The sequence below is a fragment of the Podarcis muralis genome, chromosome 6, assembly GCF_964188315.1.
Source record: "Podarcis muralis chromosome 6, rPodMur119.hap1.1, whole genome shotgun sequence".
In the NCBI taxonomy this organism is placed as follows: domain Eukaryota; kingdom Metazoa; phylum Chordata; class Lepidosauria; order Squamata; family Lacertidae; genus Podarcis; species Podarcis muralis.
This window is the reverse complement of record NC_135660.1, coordinates 39,105,273-39,126,473: the sequence shown is the minus strand read 5'-3', so window position 1 is coordinate 39,126,473 and position 21,201 is coordinate 39,105,273. Positions and strand designations below refer to the sequence as shown.

Below are 21,201 nucleotides of genomic sequence, written 5' to 3'. Positions count from 1 at the left end.
TTATATTTAAATATGTATTTAAATCACAAACTATGATTTAAATATCTATTTTACCTCAGTGTACTCACTTCTAAATGTATTTTATTTAAAAATACACATTTTAGTTTGATAATATTTTTGAGTCAAGAGCAGTATCATAAAACTCAAGAGAAGTGCAAACTCCAAAGGATAGTTATGTTCCAACCTGTACATTATTCTAGGAGGTGTGAGGTTAATTCATCTAAGAATGTGGGCTGAACAAAAGTCTCCTCCATCCATTTGTCTAAGGGTGAGAGAATATATCCGGGCCAGCTTGATGCTGTTCATACTGCACATGGTCTCATTCTGCTTTTAAGTGGCTCATATGAAATCAGTCATACTTACTTTGTCATAAAAAGAAAAATGGATTCAGATATTAATGTATTAGGTCCAATTAAAAAATTCTGGTTTAGTTGGATTTTTTTTTGAAAGCCAAAAGTTACATTTTCTTCATCTTCTTTTCTGTTAAAATGTCATCATAAAGAAGAAAAAATGCCCCTGCCCGAATGCTAGCTAGCTACATTCTGTCTTATTGTGTTGTTCACAGATATGCTGCTGCCCTCTGTACTGGAAAGCTCCCATGTTCAATGCGTCAGGGGGAGAGCGGACAGGATTTGTATCTGTACATTCATTTGTGGCCATGTGGAGAAAGTGAGTAAACTGTGCAAAAATACTCTTCTGGAAAAACCAGCACAGTATGCCTTTCTTTTGCATGTTTGTTTATTCTTTTCTGTGTTTCCACTGTGCCCTTTAAATACAGCTCTCCTTTTTAAAAAATACCGTCTCCAGTTTCTTCTTGTCAATGTAGTCTGTATTTATTGACAAATGCTAGTCCTGTTTGTTGGGTAAATCTTGTAGTCATACAAGTTTTGTGTATGTATTCATAGTTTTCTATGCCAGAAAGGCCCATTGTGGCGGGAGTGGGCAAACTTTCGGCTTATGGGGTCTGCTTTGTTTTTCATCCTGTGGTCCACCAACCAGAGCCAGGTGCAAAATAATGGGCCAGGAATGGTGTAGAATTGAGGAACAAGGTGCTTTTGAGCACATGCTCATTCCAGAATTTTGTTTTTAGTATAAGAACTGGAGCTCCCACACAGATCCTTTCACAAAGATCTTCCCAGCTTTCTTCATCTTGGCAGCCTAACTTATGCAGGAGAACACTTTTAGATATCTCTATTGTAAAAAATTGGAAGCTGCAAACCTATGTTGATCTACCACCCATAGATCTACCAGTAAATCCCAGAAGGTGATATCCAATCATGGCATCCTATATGCACAGTGGACTTCCACTCCTGCAAATGGGAATTCCTCTCCTTCCAGAGCATTGGCAGAACCTTCAAAGCAGATGGGGTGGGTTAGGAAGGGGAAGTCTGGTCATAACTGCTAGTGCCTTGTTGAATTTCACCAACTGAAATTCAACAAGGCACTCCTACACCTGCCTTGGAATTTCTTGTTTAATTATAACATCTGTCAGAAACACATCTAATCTTGAGTGAATACTTCAAGTGAGGGAGCTCTGGTTATCAGTGCAGTGCTTAACCATTTTCAATATTTTAAAAAGTGCATTGGAACCAGAGTTAAGCATACACAACAGCTGGTGGAAGCTGACTATGCCAGCCGCTCCTCCCCATGTCAGCTCCTCTTGCCCCCAGAAAATGTTCCACCAAGGATCACGGGGCCCTTCTAAATGGCAGAGGGGGCAGAGCTGAGGGGGAGACGAAATCTCTGAGGCAACTTTTGCAAGCAGAGACTGTGCTTAACTCTGGATCCATAGAGAGTCATTGAAATTAACAAGGGCCTTACTGTTAACCTCAATAGAATATAGGCTATTCTTGTTATTGAATGTCTGTCTGAAGTCGTATTACTTTTACTTAAAGTCAAGAGAATAAATTGGATGCAGACCACCAACTAATCACACCAGCTACAGCATTCTAACGGATCTATGTAGTACTTATTGAAGACATTATCACAAAATGTGCTGTACATTATTTATGCTTATATACCAAAGAGTATATATAAAGTACTGTGAAAAATGATCAAAAGAGTACATGTATATTTTGGTCCCAATGCATGAAGTAGGAAACTAATCCACCTGGCACAGAAGCCAAAACATTCATGTGTACAACTGTTCTTACATTACATTATGCATGCTTTCTAGTGCATGAGAATGAATCTGTGTACATTCCACATTTACAATCAGCCTTCAAGGCTGACCTAGAAGTGGCACTATCACTGGAAATTGCACCTCTCTCTTTTTACTCTAGTTGCCATTGTGAAGCAACTCCCAAGCCAAATAACTACAGGTGGCTATTTTTGTAGGACTACAGCAGAAGGAAGTGTTAACCTTTCTTTTCTTGTGCAGTGTAATCATGATCCCAGTTGGGACCCTTGTCATGGCTATTTAGAGTATAAAAAGAGAAAGTGAGAGTCAACTTCCAGAGATGTGTTTAGCATTATGTCTACTTTGATCCTTAATGTTAATACTATTATTATTCACCGTATTATTTTTGCTTCATCAATGTACATGATGCTTTATATGGAATTTCATAAGCATAAAATAGTCAGATCCCTAGCCCCAAGAGGTTTACAGTATAAAACAGATGATGTGAAACACAAATAGAGGTTGCAGAGGGTGAGATAAGTGTACAAATAGGTGAATGTGAACAAATGCAGTTGTAGCTGGGAATGAGAATTAAGGGGTTAAGCTGAAGACCTTACAAAGCTGTGTGATTTTGATTCTTTGGGAATCCAAATCGATAGTACTTTTACAGTCTTATTTCTCCTTTGTAGGATACTACACAACTGCCATGATGATGCATCAAAATTCATTTGCCTTTTAGCAAAACCCAGCAGCAACTATTTGGAACAAGAAGATTTCATCCCTTTACTGCAGGTTTGTGTGACTTGCTAATAAGTGTCATTTTATGAATTAGAGGGAAAACCCTTTAGATAAGCACCTACATTTTTTTTGAAGAAGTCACCCCTTTCCTCCTCAATATACTCTACCCAGAGAGCCACAGCTTAATTCACTCACTGTGATTTGAAGTTAAACAACATGCAGATGAAAGCCAGTCTGGGTCTACATAGCAGGATGCCCTACAGAGAGAGGCAAGGACAGGATCTTCAGTGTTTGTAGGGGCACAACTAAGACAGTGAGGAGGAGGTTCCATGGGAACACACACACTGGGAGTTCTGCTTAAGTGGACTGAAAATATGTTGTTGCCTGCTTACTGACTTTTATGTTTTATTTTCCTGTCTTTTAAAGTAACTCAAAATGGTAGCCTAGCAGGTGGGCATTACTTATGAATCTTAAAGGTTTCATTAAAGACAGTAGTTTTTATCATGCTGCTATGAACAGTTGCCTGCTTCCAGTTCTTCTTGTGGGCTTCCCATAGGCATCTAGTTGGACACTGTGAGAAGTGAATGCTGGACAAGATGGACCTTTGATCTGATCCGTCAGGGCTTTTCATATGTTATTATACTTTAACTGCTGACAGTGTTGTATCATATCATTTCTCTTAACTTTTCTGTGTTATATAATTTGGATATCTTTCAGGATGTAGTCGAAACTCATCCTGGGCTGACATTTCTGAAGGATGCCCCAGAATTCCATTCCCGCTACATTACTACGGTAGGTTAACTTCATGTACAAGATGTCAGCATTCGTCTAAGAAAAGGTTCGTGATTTATTTTCAGTGTTACAAGGAAAGTAATTCACATTGTAGAATGGCATAATAATGTTTACCCCTAGCATCTTGTTCCCTTCCCTACAGTCTTTGTTAAGTTGTCCAAAGTGATAGGCTAGTAATACCCTATACAGTGGTACCTCGGGTTACAGACGCGTCAGGTTACAGACTCCGCTAACCCAGAAATAGTACCTCAGGTTAAGAACTTTGCTTCAGGATGAGAACAGAAATCATGCGGCGGCGGCAGGCCCCATTAGCTAAAGTGGTACCTCAGGTTAAGAACAGTTTCAGGTTAAGAACGGACCTCCAGAACAAATTAAGTTCTTAACCCGAGGTACCACTGTAGTATGCAGGGCTGTCTTTGAAAACTGCTTGGAAATAGCAATCAGTCCAAAACGCAGTGACTAAGTTACTAACCAGATCTTCTGGAACTTATATTGCTGCACTGACTCCTGGACTGTTTCTGACCACAATTCAAAGTGTTGCCTTTAAAGCCCAACATGGCTTTGGATTTGAATATCTGAAAGACTTTCTATACCCATATCAACCTGCTCTTGCCCTGAGATTACCTTTGGGTATTTTAGATCCCTCTAAGACTATATACATATACATGTTTACATGTAGTCTGTTTTGTTGATTTTAAATATTGGTCACTGACTACTGACTACAAGATGCAAGACTTATGGGACTTTGAGGGGTTTTTGTTTTTTTTTAATCACACAGAATAAGTCCAGTTTTGAGAATTGTATTTAATCTTTTTCCAGGTTATTCAAAGAATATTCTATACAGTCAATAGATCCTGGTCTGGGAAAATATCCCTAACAGAGTTGAGGAAAAGCAACTTTCTGCAGGTATGCTATTTTTCTTTTTTATTCCTATGAGCAACAAGTATTTCTAAAATACTTTCCGTGATATCCATTGTTACACAGAGTAGACCAATTGAAATAATTGGACTTACGTAAGTAATATTAGTTGTTCCCATAGCTTGTTCAGTGTTTTTAGTTTTATAGCTGGATTTAGCAAAAGTTAATAAAAGAGGATCTGAACAGATTTGTATATTTCTAGTGTTGAAGGATGATAGATATGACACAGTAAGGACTATAGTAGCCGCATAAGCACATGGTCACAAAACTCTATCAAGTATTAATTTTGCTTGTTTGTGGATTTTTAAAATAATCACAAAGTAAAAGTTTAATGTTTCATACAGTTCTTTTGCTGTTTAAGGTATGTATTGAATAATAACAAAGACTGACAAGATAGCATTCTAGTCACGGTCTGCGCCTTCTGCCTATGGAAATTAGAATGAATTTATTCTCATTTTTTCAGACCCTAGCTCTCTTGGAGGAAGAGGAAGACATAAATCAAATCACTGATTATTTTTCCTATGAGCACTTCTATGTTATTTACTGTAAATTCTGGGAACTGGACACTGACCATGATCTCTACATCAACCAGAAAGATCTGGCTAGATACAATGATCAAGGTACGCAGAGCAAGAGAAGCACTGGAGGTGGTTGTTACTAATATAAAATAAATACTCTCATATGTACTTTATGGGCACCCCAGATTACCAAACTTGATCTCTCTTTCTCCATGTTCTTACAAAAAAAACAAACAAAAAACCCTTGCATATCTCTTGCTGTGCCTCAGTCATGTCATTATTGTGCAAAATAGGCATGCAATAAAGTAGTCCATGTTCTTGGGAAAATTGGACTGGATATAGCTTTTCCCTATTCAGTTGCTGAAAATACTAAACTAAAGGGTAGCTGATAGCACGAGGCTGTGTCTATTATGCCATAACCTTGTAGGGAAAGAGATGTAAAAAGTTAAAACTATGAACAGGCACCATATCCTTTACCATCTCAAACCTTGCTGTAGCGCTATGGGTTAATTTGGGCCTGAATCTGCTGTGGATTGAAGCATTAAAATGTTACAAATTGCCTTTCATATAGATGCTCATCAGTCCAACACACCAGGCAGGGCACACTCTTGATCTGATCTTTGCCCCCAAGTGATATGATAGACTAAAGATAGAGGGGCTGATGGTGGCAGTTCTCTCCTGTAAGGGTGATGGGCCTGTTTGGATGGTCTGCCCTCAGAAACTGATGGAACCAGATGTGTTCCTGAATGCTTTTTTTTTGGGGGGGGGTCCAGTGGAGAAAGCTGGTGATCTTGTCAAGGATGTTTTGTGAGATCAGGTTCACCTTATGCAATCAACTGATGCACACAAGATGCTTGTGGCAATGTATCCAGCCACATGCCCCCTCAATTCTTTCCCCTCCTGACTTCTCAAATCTAGTAGAAGGGGGTTGATTGGTTGGGTCCAGAGTGTAGTCAGCACTTTGCTATGTGATAGTGTGGTCCCTGCTGTGTTGAAAGAGGCAGTGGTGCAACCGCTCCTAAAGAAACCAGCTCTGGACCCTTCAGATTGGAACAGATATCAGCCAGTTGCCAATACCCTTTCTGGGAGAGGGTGGTGGCTAGAGCCATGGTGGAGCAACTGCAAGCATTCTTGGAGGACACAGGTTATTTAAATCCATTCCAATCTGGATTCAGGCCTGGTCATGGAATAACCTCTTACCCGTATCTGGGAGTGGGTGGCGGTTGTTGTGGCCCATCACAACCAGCCATCAGGAAGCAACAGAATGACTAGATCAAAAGTATTCAGAATCAAAACTATTTTAAGCCATTTATTTGATACATAGTAAAAACCTGGCCACTGAGGAAAATCATTTTTCTGTTGCGTTTTGCACATGATTGAAAGCCACTTCTCATATTCTTCTGCACAGATATCACTTGTGTATAGGGGAAAGCAACAACTGTTAGAACGATTGCAAACACATTCAAGAACTGAAACTGTTCCTAATCCTTATTTCTTCATCTACAGCTCTGTCAAACAGGATTATAGAGAGAATATTCAGTGGAGCTGTGCTTAGGTAAGAAAGTAGGGAACAATTAAGATCGAAGGAAGAAAATTAATTTTTGAAATAAAAGTTAGAATGGGATTCAGGAAGTTCAATGTAGGGTAGAATCACTTTGATTCCTTGTCTGGGGGTGGCTTCACATGTGCAGCTTAAATTGGCTTTGTTTTAAATCATTTAGAGAAGGGAGGGAAAGGTACAAAACTCAGCGGTAGATCTTGCTGGCAGAAGGTTAAAATCTCTTGACATCTCCAGGTGGGGCTAGGATTGTCCCCAGGTGGAAACCCTGGAGAGCCACTGCCAGTCTGTGCAGTAAATACTGAACTAAATGGAACAATGATCTGACTCAGTTTAGCTTCCTATGATCTCGTTTCCTAAGGCACATGTAATGCTCACATTGGCTGCCATGAACATTATTTCTCTTTTGAAATATCTCTACAGTGTTGAGAAACAAAATGTAAAGCTCAATTGCACCTTTTTATTGTGATGCAAAATTTCCCTGACCCTTTCATGTCATCCATCAGAAAATCTCCAGGAATGATTTCTGTCTTCAATCCAGAATAAACTGTTTTCAGCCTGAGATACAGTGGATTGAACACACATGCTGTTACTGAACTATAAACCTTTCCCAGTCTGTATTTTAGATACATTCATAAGAAAGCTTTATCTTCCTGAAATGTCAGGGAAAGGTTGCCACATGGAGACTTTGTACAACATAAATGATTATATAAACAGCCCAAAATCTTGATGCTGAGAGAATGTGGTCTGTTTTAATTTAAAAGTTGTCATGTTTGGGTTGTTAGTTTGCAGTTTCTGATCTGCTCTCTAGGGTACACTTTCAAGTTAAATAGTATTGAACTTCAAAGAATCAGGGAGTGGGTAACCAGCACTAACACATCCATGGGCTCTCTAAGGAATTGAAAGTGAAATGCTGAGGTGTATTCAGAAATCTTTTTTTTTTTTAACTGCCATGTGAACTTCAGCGAGTGTTTGAAATCTGTCTGTTTCAGAGGAATTCAAGTGCACAAAGAAAACCACATGAGCTATGCAGACTTTGTATGGCTTCTAATTTCTGAAGAAGACAAAAGAAGTCCCACAAGGTGAGATAAGTCATCCAGAAATTTGGAGTAGGTGGAGTGAACATATATACGTTTGCAGGTTGTTAAATGCATATGTTATGTAACTCCAGGGGCAAATAGCAACTGCCAGTAAGGTATTCTTGACAGGAAAATAGGGGGAAAGGATAAACTTCTGTACAGTGATACCTCAGGTTACAGACGCATCAGGTTACAGACTCTGCTAACCCAGAAATAGTACTTTGGGTTAAGAACTTTGCTTCAGGATGAGAACAGAAATCGAGTGGCAGCGGGAGGCCCCATTAGCTAAAATGGTGCTTCAGGTTAAGAACAGTTTCAGGTTAAGAACGGACCTCCGAAACAAATGAAGTTCTTAACCAAAGGTACCACTGTATACAGTACAGCTGCAGCCAAATGAGACTGCCCCATGGTTGCTTTTTGTTCTTGTTACTTGTCCTAACATTTCCTGTGCACTCTACACACATATACAGCACTTCCATAGGCTTACAATCTTGGCCCCATGTGTCACTTGCTAATCATGTGCTGGGGATAGGGAGGAATGAAAAGATGATGATATTGGCAGTCACAAGCATGCTGTTTAAAAAACACAATGGGAATGATTCAGCTAGTGAGTCCTGCTTGTGGAAGCCAATGCAAGCGTCTTCCACTAGTGCGGTGGGGCTTTTTGCCCCTCCTTCTCCTCATGCCCCCACACCCAATTGACTATGGTGGGGTTGGGGAAACACTCAGAACAGCACTTAGGGGAAGGAGGGGGAGATTGTTCTGTCTGGCAAGTGAAATGCTTGCACTGATGTGATGATCTCCTTAGCGTTTTGTTGTATATAAAATATGAATGTAATATTAAAAAACAAATGTAATATGCAGATGTGTAATAGAGACTGAGTGCCCTGGCTGTCATTGGATGAAGAACTTGTACTAGGAGTAAGTTCCACTCCATTGCAGCCCTTAGGACCCTGCAACCCCAGGGAAGCTTTTTGGGAGACATAGAGGAGTGTGGTGGGAAACTTCCCTTGTCCAAGTGCTACATTGGATACCACTTTATGTTCAAATCACAAAACTGTCCAAAATATATTTCACAGTACACTCTAATTGTAGAGCTAAAACAGTTTGTGCAGATGCCAGGGACATTGACATAAACTGCTTAGTGCTACCGTAGGAATGAGCTGCAGTGTAGCTCTCTCCACATGGCCCAAGAAGGCTTTACTTTTGTGGTAGAAAAAGGAGTCACTCCCCAGTGGCTACCAAGCCATGAAGATCAGAAACACATTGTTCTGATAGTTAGCCTCACTGCTATAGCGTCACCTCTGCTTTGAATTTATGTAGACATCTTCTTTATCCTGTATTTTGCTGCTAAATGTGAAAATCTCAGTTTGTAATTTCTCTCAAGGATGGAGAACTATTGCAGTTTGAGTCACTGAGCAACTGAGGGTATTATATATCTTAGCTCATGCTCTGAATTTCTAGATTGAAATTTCCAATGAAAGGCATTATAAGGAAGGAGTCTGGACAAAGCTTCACTGTGCATATGAAAGCTGTCTCAATAAGGGTTCTTTGTTAGAACTATTGCTTGCCCCAACTTTGCTACAAACAAATCTTATTCATTCCCCTTTCCCTAGTATTGAATACTGGTTCCGCTGCATGGACTTGGATGGGGATGGCATGCTCTCCATGTATGAACTGGAGTATTTTTACGAGGAGCAGTGTGAGAGGATGGAATCCATGGGCATTGAGCCACTGCCATTCCATGACTTACTGTGCCAAATGCTTGATCTAGTGAAGCCAGAGTGTGAGGGTAAGGCCCATTTATACAATAGTATTCATCTACACTGCTGACCGTTTCTTGGGAGTATGATTATCTTTGATCTCTCAGATATATTTGATCTCCCAGACCCCTTTGTGAAGAGTTACCTTACTCTGTCTGCATCACTTTTTTGGCAGTCACCAGCAGGACACTTGATCCAAGCAGGTGATAAGATTCCTTGTGTATGGGAGACCCAGAGCCAAGTAGTGGTCTTTACCAACCTCCTAGGCTTTGCATCCTCAGCCAATTCCTTAGTTAACATTCAAAGTAATAGAGATCGGTTCCCACCACCACCAAACAGGCTTTTATTTTCACTCTCCGGGCATTTAGAGGTGGCTCAGCAAGTAGGTGCAGAGCCATGAACTGCTAATGCCACTAATACAAAATGGTGTTATAAGGTTCTCTAAATGCATGGTGAGCCATAATGTATCTGTGTGATCTCTCACCCACAGACCTGATAGTGATGCCAATCAAGTCAGTGCACACTTGAAAGGCCTTGTCCACAAAAGTATTTGAGAAACTTATTTCAAAATATGTTGGCTTTTTTTGGGTGAACTCATTTGAATTTTCTCCTGCTGATCAAGCACTAGAGGAGACTTTGTTCACAGCAACTATCTTGTTGCAAACTGCTTTTGAGCACAAATTTGTAAAAAAAAAAAAGGGGGCTTATATAAACTCATCATCATCTCACTTCCATGGCATACAGAACTTGGATTTTTGCATGCCACTGGTACATACTGATTCAAACTGAGTTAACAGAAATGTCAACCTATGTTGAAAATAGATCACTGAAAAGAATGGGTGAATCTGGCCTGAAAGGCCATCTCCCATTTCTTCATAAATCTTTAAATACTATTTACCACATGATCTGTAACCCAGAAGCCTTGACACCCCAGTCCTACTGAGAACTGCTAGACCGATAATAAAATAATGTTTTTATTTTTTTCCCCTGGTTTTGCAGGAAGGGTAACTTTGCGAGACTTGAAAAGATGCAGAATGGCTCATGTATTTTACAACACATTCTTTAACCTGGAAAAGTACTTGGACAATGAACAGCGGGATCCCTTTGCTGTGCAGAAGGTATAAAGTGGTTCCAAAATAGTGATTGCTCTGAGAGTTCTGCTCTGGAAAGCAACAAGAGATGGATACTTTCATGAAGTTCCCAAAAGAATTTACTTGGAAATATGGTGGCAGTGGTCAAAACGATGTATTTAGAACAGAAATTTTCCTAAATGTATGCTTAGTAACCCAAAAATATAAGAGGGAGAAGAGCTGATTAAATTTGCTTAGTATCTGGAAAGGTTGTGTAATATCCCATTATATTATTCTTTGATCAGGTACTAGGACAAGTAATGACAAGACATTTCTGCATCTTCAGCAGAAATTAAATGATTAAAGCCCTGCTTGCTTGGTGTCATGAGGCCTTTGTACATTGGCCTATTGCACATTATTCTTCCTTAACAGTTAAAATGATTCTGATAAATGAGCAGCATACATAAATGGTAAAATCTATATATAACAGTAATAGTTTCTTCAGTACATATTTCAGAGGAACAGAAACATAGACTGTTTTCACTTCTCTTGAATGTGATCTTTGGCAAGTTTATCCAATTCAGGGACAATTATTAGATGGGATATATCGTGTCTACAAATTTAGAACGTCAAGTAGGATACAAGAATCTCTTTTCCGGGCTTAAATAGCTAAGGTTATTAGAACTCTTTGAACTGGAAGGGACAACAAGAGGTAGCTAACTTATCCTTTCCCCTCATATAGCAACCCCTGAATCCTTATTCACCTGATTAAAAAACAACTATTGGTGAAGAATTTGTAACTACCTTGCATTACAAGTTTAAACAGTTTCACAGAACTGTGTCGCTTTTATTTCCCTTCTGAAGTCAATGGTCTACTGTAAACAAGAAATGCCTCAGTCCAGTGTTCTGAGGCATTAAGTTAAAAGTGTATAAAGAAATGTACGCATATAGCGTATGAAAAATAATTTGTTTGTCCTTTCTATTTCTAGTTTTTAGTAGTTGTACTCTTCAGAGTTTGAATTTCCCAACTGCAATGAGGTTCTATTCAGTTTACCTGGAAAGTGAATGGTCATTGCCCTGAGACTGTGTGTGTGTGTGTGTGTGTGTGTGTGTGTATTTGTTCAAAGGCATCCTAGTCATTGCAAATATGTATATTGTGAAAGTGACTTGGTTAGCTCAGTTTTGCTTGTTTCCTTCTCACATATTTATTTAGGATGTTGAGAATGATGGTCCTGAACCCTCTGACTGGGACAGATATGCTGCTGAGGAGTACGAAATTCTTGTTGCTGAAGAGTCTGGCAATGAACAGTTACAAGAAGGGTGAGTGTCAATATCTGCAAAATGTGGTTATAATCAGTGGCGTAGCGTGGGTTGTCAGCACCCGGGGCAAGGCAAGTAATTTGTGCCCCCTAACCCGTGGATTTGTGCCCCCTAACCCGTGGATTTGCGCCCCCTAACCCTAACCCCCAGATGTTGCGCCCGGTGCGGCCAGCCCCCCCTGCACCCCCCACGCTACGCCACTGGTTATAATTGCTACTCCCAGGAGCCTCAAAACTCATATGTTTGAAGATGAAAAGTTGTTTTGAAGCAAAATGAAAAAGATAAACTGTTTAAAACAGAGAAACATGTTTATGAACAATAAAATGAGTTACTAAATAACTAATCTTGGAATGTCACTGCAAGCCTGTTTGACTATGACAATAAACTATGACTATGACAATAAACATAGTCATTTAGGGTGTCATTCCTTAGTTGATAGTTATACTGTTTGCTACTGTATCTACAAAATGTCAAAGCAATTAGCTGAACTGTTCCTAAACTATGCTGGCAGAAATGTTACAATCTCTTTTTCAACCAAAGGATTTGTGTATTATTGATGAATTCATATTGCTAACTCTTTGTAGATGAAAGCTTCCATGGCATATTAAAAGCATGCCCTGAGGCAACTCAGCCTTGGCAGAGAAAGGATAAGAGCCTTGCGTTCCTTATGTTTTAGTTTATAGTACACTACCAGGCACTGACACAGAAAATTGCTATGACTTAAAATGTGTCTTTCAGGAGTTGGCTTTGTAAAGCAAGATTGAGTGAAGATAAGCAATGTTTTATGATAGTATGGTTATTCTGGAAGCACCTTCACGTCAGTGAAAGCACTTTTCTTCTCCAGGGCCAAACTCTGAAAAAAGCCTGTTCTGTATATCCTGTTCTGTCCAGCATACCTCTGGAAAAAACTGCATTTTAGGGACCCATATTTCTCCCTCTCCCCGGCAACTGTCTCCCACAATGAGCAGCACAGATGCACTTGCCTATACCTGGAGATTATCTCCACCAAAAGAGGGTGTTCCTGTTTGCGAACATTTTTTTGAAACGAAACGTCTTCCGGGGCGTCCGATTGCGTGTAGGAAGCTGCAGCCAATCGGAAGCCGCACCTTGGTTTTCGAACCGTTCCAGGAGTCAAACGGACTCACGGAATGGATTAAGTTCGACAACCAAGGTACCCCTGTATGAGGACAGAAAAATCGGCTTCTTTTGCATGTTGTTTTGAGCCTTCTACAAAGTGTATAAACCTGTTAAGGTGATAAAGTGAAAAATTTGTAAGCAGTGGTACCAAATGCTTTAGTATGTTATACGTTTAAGATTTAAATGGAATCATCATGGCCATTTGGATCCACTACTTACATTTTCGCCCTCTACACCTGTATAAATACCTCAGATTTATAGCTGTTTTACTTACTGAAAAATGATCCAAGTAAAAGACCTCAGTTATAACCAAACATGTAAACCATCTGCGTTCTTAATATCATTCTTCCTTTTTGTAGATCTTTTGATGACGACTATGAAACAGATGAACTCTTATCACTACCTGAAATTGAAGAAAAGTCAGATCACTTAGTTATCTCAGATCTATCAACCTAAACATATTGAAGAAGTTTCTCCAAGGTCTGTTGATACTAAATGGGAGAGTCCTCAGTTCTTACATTTCAGGAATTACTTCATTCTTTTCCTTGAGAAAATAACCAACATTTGAAACCATAACACCATCTTTTAAATAATAATAATAATAATTACTTGCTTCTGCGGTTTGGTAACTTCCAGCAGTATGGTAATGTGTGTGGATATGGGTGGGCTTCCGCAGGCATATTTAGAAACTGTAGAGAAGCTAGAAGGGCTACACTGTACAACGAAGCATGGAAAGGGTTGAAAAGAATCCATGGTTGTAGAAAACCAAAGAATTTAAAACAAGTTGAAGAAATTATTTCCTGCCTCATGGATTCTTTCCTCTTCTTTTTATACTTAGAAACTGAACCTTCCGCTTCCTTCTCACCTTGCTACATAATTGTGACAGAAACTACGTGTTTTTCTAGAAATATTTTCAGATTACTCCACTAGATAAGCATCACAGGAAGATTGTCAATGAATAGGCGGGGGGGGGGGTGTCCGAAGAGTTTATTTAAATCCAATATAAAGCTATTGGGTTTGTTTGTTTTTTAAAGTTTATTCTAGAAAAATCCAGGCTATTTGATCTTATTTTGCCTCTCTCCACAGGAGGAGCTTTCCCTTTCTTACGGCTTTTCCAACAAAGTACAAGAGCCCCTCATACCTGTTTAGTCTTAGCGAATGCAATACTCCTACAAATCTCTGTAGAAAGATCATGGCACATATATCCCCACATAATCAAGCGGTTACTGCAAGGAAATAACCCAAAACACTGCTGCAAGAAATAGCATAGCTCTTTCCTGCATTGTTCACCATTTTTTTTAGCTTTTAAAACTAAAATCTAGGGTGCGAACCTCTCATGAATGAGAGGTGCGGGGTATATGCCCAACCAAATACTAAACAAAAACCCTGATAGAGCAGCAAAATTGACTGGAGCTCAGAAAGCTCCATTAAAATCAGTGACACCCTCACCGCCCCAAAAGTTTGGGCAGGCAAAACAGTATGGATTGTAAGTTTGGATACTTTGGTATTTAACTTGCTTTTGTCTTAATTCTATAATAGAATGTGTTAAAATAATAGGAATAATCATGCATTGAATTATAGGAAATTGTTTGCACTTTTTTCAGATACAAGATCAAATTTAAGAAATGCCAGCATACCAAATTTAACTTCCTCTGCTATAGGTTAACATTGTACTAGAGTTTTGGAACCTAATTTCAGTGCCAGTCCTGGAGCATGAATACTGCATTGTATAACAACAATCTGGAAGAGTATATTTGAGCAGCTGTCTGGATTGTTGATGCAGGAGTATGACTCTCGCTTATGGTGTGAGGGCTCTGAGGTTCATCTCAGTGATTTGCCTTGGTCACAAACAGAAGGGGCCTGTCCTTTACCCTGTGTTCTTTATCTGTACACATGCGTACACATATACACCATTTTATGGAAGTGCCAGGTGCAGTGACTGAGCACATGCTTTGCATGCAACAGGTCCCAGGTTGAGTCTCTGGCATTCCCAAGCAGGGCTGGGAAAGAATCCCATGTAAAAACATAGAAAACTGCTGCCAGACAGTTCTGAGCCAGATGGACCAATGATCTGATTCAGCATAAGGCATGTTCTTGTGCAGAGCCGTTTTTCTGCACTACTAATTACTTAAGCAAAACCATTTGTTTGTAGTTGGAATTAGAGAAGTGGAAGTTTTTTGGTCAGAGGCTTGTGGTGCTCTCTATAATAACAACAAATTAACATTTTTAAAGCTGGTTTTCAATAAATATATATTTTAAATAAATAAATAACCTCAATCAAGTTTTAATTCCAGACCAGGTATTAGCAACAGAGCTTATAAGAGGGGTTCTAGAATGAAAACCCCTTGATTTACAGTCTGATAAATGGTGCAAATGATAAACAAGTATGGGATTTATCACTTTTTAAAAAGACTGCTGATGATAAAGATAAAAGACAGAAAATGTTTTCATTTCCATGTCATCTATACCATTTATATTCACACTCATTTTTTTTGGGGGGGGGATTTGTAATTTTAGGAAAATTGGAGGATACCATAATTCTGAGTTGTTGGAAGAAATATTCAGTTCCCCGCTCATTTATTTATTTATTTTTACAATACAGAAAATTTTACAGTGTTTTTGAATACAAATTTGCATACAGTTGACCTGTTGACACATCATTCCTATTCAAATGTAGTGCTAAATGTAAATGTAAGTGGTAACCTAACGGATTACCACTTATAAAATTATTCACTAAAGTTATCTGCATATCTACACTATTGGCTTCAAGTGAAACGATGCCAATATATTGCCTCTGCCATTTATGTTATGGCAAGTGGTGTGAAATAGATCCTGGGAACACCAAGGAAACATTTTATGCGAAGCCTGTGCTTATTTAAGATGCCGTGTTTGGATTCTCTAGAGAATACGGTTATTCACCCAAACTACATGGCGTGGGTGGAGGAGGGTGAGGAACAACATATTGACAAATTAAACCATTCCTGATTGGAATTGTAACAGGAGTGCAGTAAACCTTTCCAAACAGCAGACCAGTCTACAAACTTGCATGAGACTAGTCTAAAGTCTTGTTTAGTACGCAGCTGCGTTGGGAGGCTGGACGTCGCAGGTGCAGCATGGCAATAACCACTCTAATGTGGAATAATGCTAACTTAAAACAGTTGCTCAAAAATATTGGTGAAATCATAGTGTCAGTTCCACTAAAAATACTATATTAAAAAGTTGCATTTTACCAACTCCTTTCTCCAATGTTTGCTCTAGAATAGTAATAGTATATATAAAACCAACTGATGTACTAATGAAGAATTGCATGGAATCAAAGGTTTGGATAAAATCTTGTGAACTGCATAGCTAGCACAAATGCTATGAGATAAAATCTAATGCTCTGGGGGAAATGAGCGGGGAACTGAATATTTTATCTGCTCTTAATGCTGTATATCGGATTTCTTGTCTGCAGAGTAGAAATAATAACACCTACCTCATATGAAAGGGGTTAGTATAATTCAGTCTGCTATATTGCAGAAATTCCTTTCAATAAACTGCTCAAGCAATACTTGTTTGGTGATGCATGTCCTTTAATGCCTATTTGGACAAAGTTTGTCTTCCACTGGTTAAAGTGGGATGAGAGAGACACATGGTTACTAAAAATGAATGCTGCAATTGGTATCAAGTTTTTAGGCAGTGTTCATGTTTTGGAGGTGCCTCACGCACTTTGTAACTGATTTTTCTACTTTATTTGGGCCGCCACTGAGAGGCAGTATTGTGCAGAAGGCACAGAGCTGAGCCGAGTATCAGGTTCATTGGAAAGAGTGATTTTTTGTAAAATTGGACAAAACTGTCTGGATTTAACACAAAAGCTCTCCCAAGATCGCTCCAAGAGCATCTTGCGTTTAGCTTAAAATATATAGCCTTAAAAGACCAAAAAGTTCATCCACAATGCCAAAATAACTCTTGGGTCTAAGAATATCACAGTATGTGAAGTCTATGCAAAAATATTTTTTAATGAAGGTCACAGAGACTATAAACACTAAATAATTTGGAGAAATGCTTGTAATTAATGTTTATTCATGTATTTTAACATGCTTTGTTGTTATGTGTTAAGGTTTGCAGGAACTAAGATGTACACACAAAAAAGTTGTGGAACTTGTTTGACACAGTTGTCCGAGGATTACTTGTGCTGGGCAAGGCTTTGCCTTAGCTATTTTCCTTTGTATTTCCTTTTTTGCAATTAAAAATATTTTTAAAAATAGTGAGTCTCATTAATTTCCCCCCACAAGATAGGAATTAATGTGCTGTATCTCAGAAACAGAAATGATTAAAAAGAAAAGTTTTAGAATGGAGTCTGAAATAAGTGACGTTGTACGCTACAGAATTTACTACCACATTTAATCAGTTGGAATAAGAACAAGGCTACAGAATAGCAAATGAGCAACCCAATCTGGACTGGTGTGTATTCTGGTCTTTGTGCCAAATCCAATCTATTTCAACTTCATTATGTAAGAATTTTTTTTGAATTGCATGCTTTTTGTCAGTTTCATTTTGGTCACACACAGATTGCTATTAGTATAAAACATTAATGCCAATCATCTTGCAATTCTAAAACAGCAAGCCCCATTTATCCCATAATTTGGAGCATCATTAAAATAAACATGCATAGGATTGCAATACACAAGTTATTACATTGAATGCCAATTCTCAAAGCAGCCCTGATATCAAAGGAGTCAATATCTGGAATACTTCTTATTTGTTAGGCATGTGTGCCATTGATATACGTAAGCCTGACCCCCTCTCAGTCGTTAAATGTGGTGACACAGCTTTTAAAAAGAGCTCCGCACTTCTGAGGAAGTGAATGGGTTCCAAGTTAATTTTAATAAGCTGGAGGTACATATGCCCAAGATTCGGAGAGCTCTTCCCTCAGTGTTTCAGATTCCGCTGTGTCACTCTAAGATTTGGTATTTGGGAATATATATTACAAGGAATCTAAGTTATAGAAAGTCAGTTATGGGAACGTGTGACAACAAATTAATAAACATGTAGTTAGATGGGGAAGAATCAATCTTAGTATCATGGACTGTCTAATGGTGGGAGTCATGATGCTTATTTTTTAAAACATTATTGTATTTCTTTCAAACCCTGCCAGTTTGGGTCCCCAAAAAGCAGCTTCAGAAATGGCAAAGGAAAGAAAATTTATCTTTGGTTCAGCAATGCCATTGATTAGGAAATCCATTTTACTTAAACCAGCTCGGGAAGGGATGCCCTTAATGTTGAGATTTATTATGAGGTGAACCAAATAAGAAATGTGATATCAGTCTTTTATTTTAGAAGACAGAATGAAACAGTGAGCCCAACTAGAAAGCCAGGTTATTGGGTGAATTAACATGAATTAGAATAAAACAGCATTCGTTGTGTTAGTTCAAAGACCATAGCAGAAGGAATCCCAAATATCCCTCCTTTCTGAAAGCATAAATTGCACTCACTTTTCTAGATCATAAATCATTTTACTACGCCAATGTTCAGAGTCTGGAAGCATAGGGCAGGGTTGTTAATACCGAGGTTATCTCCCATGATTTCATCGGCATTTCAAATATTAATTCCTTCTGAAACTGGCAGTCAAGAAAGAGTGCTACTTGCCAGCTCATGCAATTTGAGCAAAAGCTGTTTGATAGTCTAATAGCGATGAGAGATATTGTATCCAATATATAAAAATGGCAATTGATGCTGTTCATTGGTATTTAAAAATATTGTGTACCAGATTTTAAAGTGTTTCTTTTTACGGTTTGTACACTATTAAATATCTTTTTTAAAAAATCAACTGTGGAAACATGGCCTTAACATCATAATCAAGAGGACTGTAATACATTGTAGTGTAAGCTGCCCTTTAAATACCTGGCAGCAACTGCTAGGAAGGCATAATTAAAACTTCTCCACTGACAGTATTTAACTCTAAGGACATTATCTTACACGTACCCAGACTTCCCCTCTAAGTTGGAGTTGACATGTGGGCACTTGCCTCCACTTGTAATGGAATTGTAAAGAGGTGCAGGAATTTTGGGTGCAAGTGTTTCAGGAACTTAGTTTCATCACAGGCCAATGGGTTCATCTCATGCCACAATTGGCCTTCCAGGCCAGTACTTACACTTATAATGGAAACAAACACTTGTTAGCCATAATGGAAACAATTGTTAGCCATTTATTAGTGGCAGCCAGATCTCATGTGGCTAGACATTGAAAGGATCTGAAAGACGGAAATACTGAGCATTGGTACGAAATCTGGCAAATTGTACTTCTATAAAAACTGACCCAGACAGTTAGTGTGGAGAGGTCAAAAGGGATTTTAAAAATTGTTTATAAAGTAGAATAAAGTTACTCGCCTCCTTTGGCATACACTCATCTCTGGGTTCTATACTTTGACCGTTTGTCTACAGTCGTGAAAATCTCTACAAGACTCTGTTGTTGGACTGTTGAACATGTGAAGAAGAAAAATATTCAGACCGTTACCTTGATTGTGATACTGCTTGCTCTGTTGTAGTTGCTCGGTTGTACTTACCGATTTCCTTTTGTGCTCTCCCCGTACCTGAGATATGCAACATCAGAGGGTTAATTACATGTTTGAATGTAAATTTGGGGGTTATTATCATTGTCATTATTGTTTTCATTTATATTTTCATTTTGATGTTTATGTGAGGTCATATTGTCACTTAAGTTTTCTGAAAATTAATAAAGATGTTTATTATACTATTCTTCCTTTCTGGAAGGTATTCAACTATGTTTTGCTTAGGGTAGACTCATTGAAATTAATGAACATTCTAAGTTAGGTCCATAAAACTTAGTTGCATACCACCGGTAAGCACTTCCCAAATAAGCACGTAAAGAATTGCTCTATAAATCTGGTCAAGTTGGATTACTACCTGTGACTGCACCATTAACTGCAGATAAAAAGGTAAAGGGACCCCTGACCATTAGTTCCAGTCGTGACCGACTCTGGAGTTGCGGTGCTCATCTTGCTTTATTGGCCGAGGGAGCCGGCGTACAGCTTCCGGGTCATGTGGCCAGCATAACTAAGCCGCTTCTGGCGAACCAGAGCAGCACATGGAAACACCGTTTACCTTCCTGCCGGAGCGGTACCTATTTATCTACTTGCACTTTGACGTGCTGTCAAACTGATAGGTTGGCAGGAGCAGGGACCGAGCAACGGGAGCTCACCCCGTCGCAGGGATTCAAACCGCTGACCTTCTGATCGGCAAGCCCTAGGCTCTGTGGTTTAACTCACAGCGCCACCCGTGTCCCTTTAACTGCAGATGCTATTAGCTTATGATAAAGGACTTTATAAGCAAGGCTTCCAGGTTTAAATTAACTGGAGTTTCTTGTTATGACAGACCTGGGAACTGTGGTTAAACTATGGTTTCTTGGAACAAGCCAGGATAAGAAACCATGGTGTGACTCTGGCTTGTTTTAAGAAACCAGAGGTTAAGCAGTTTGTCCTTGATGGATATAACAACAGACCAGAGATTAAAAATGGAAGCAGATGCTTCACATCTCCTTGTGGCTGTGCTGCAAGAGGAGCGTTATGTGACACCAAGGCTCATCCAGGTTTATTCCTGTATGACTAAACAGTTCCATTTACACTGGACTATAGCATCTCTCAGCATCCCAGACCATCAAAGAACCTAACAGAATTGGCGGCACTGCTTTGAGATGGCTGTTTTTACCTACTGAAGTATGCTCAGAGCAACTGTTGTCATAACCACTCATAGCCTAATCTAAGATTTCTTTCTTGCCCTCCCTGCTATTTATGTACAGTGGTTGGGTAAAATGATGTTAGTTTGGAGTGAAATGCCAATATATTAGCAACACCCTGTTGTATTTTTAATTATTAAATTTCTTCAATTTCATCAAATCAGTGAAAAGTCTTGGCTCAAGCAGGGGAGGTAGGTTACACTGCCCTAGAGAAAAAATTGCACCATGGAGTACGTCTCCTGGATCTACAGCTCAGATAGCAATGGGTAGCAGGTGTGCTGCGTTTGAGCAATTAGGAATGTAGCAGCGACTCTTCTTCAAGAGGGAGATTCAGCTACCATCTATAATGCCTATGTAGTACCCTTTCTGATTTTGAAGTATTTACAATATATTTGGTAAGAGCATATTAATATAAATGCCTGCTGGATCAAACAAAAAACCCATCTCGTCCAGCA

At 39.1% G+C, this 21,201-nt stretch overlaps 1 protein-coding gene across 5 annotated transcripts in view; it reads left to right on the top strand.

Annotated features, from left to right (window-relative positions):
* The window catches only part of PPP2R3A (protein phosphatase 2 regulatory subunit B''alpha), a 30,338-nt gene extending 14,753 nt beyond the window's left edge, over positions 1–15,585 (top strand). For 4 of the 5 annotated variants that reach the window (XM_028730793.2, XM_028730794.2, XM_077930048.1 and 1 more), the window contains 11 exons: positions 566–669; positions 2,809–2,911; positions 3,575–3,649; positions 4,469–4,555; positions 5,031–5,187; positions 6,592–6,640; positions 7,636–7,725; positions 9,339–9,514; positions 10,485–10,603; positions 11,769–11,875; positions 13,372–14,068. In XM_028730793.2, the coding sequence (XP_028586626.2) occupies positions 566–669; positions 2,809–2,911; positions 3,575–3,649; positions 4,469–4,555; positions 5,031–5,187; positions 6,592–6,640; positions 7,636–7,725; positions 9,339–9,514; positions 10,485–10,603; positions 11,769–11,875; positions 13,372–13,468 (1,164 nt within the window). In that variant the 3' untranslated portion in view covers positions 13,469–14,068. Of the gene's footprint in view, positions 1–565; positions 670–2,808; positions 2,912–3,574; positions 3,650–4,468; positions 4,556–5,030; positions 5,188–6,591; positions 6,641–7,635; positions 7,726–9,338; positions 9,515–10,484; positions 10,604–11,768; positions 11,876–13,371; positions 14,069–14,098 lie in introns of those variants that run through there. The other variant, XM_077930049.1, reaches the window with a different exon arrangement.
* Positions 15,586–21,201: the final 5,616 nt, after the last annotated feature.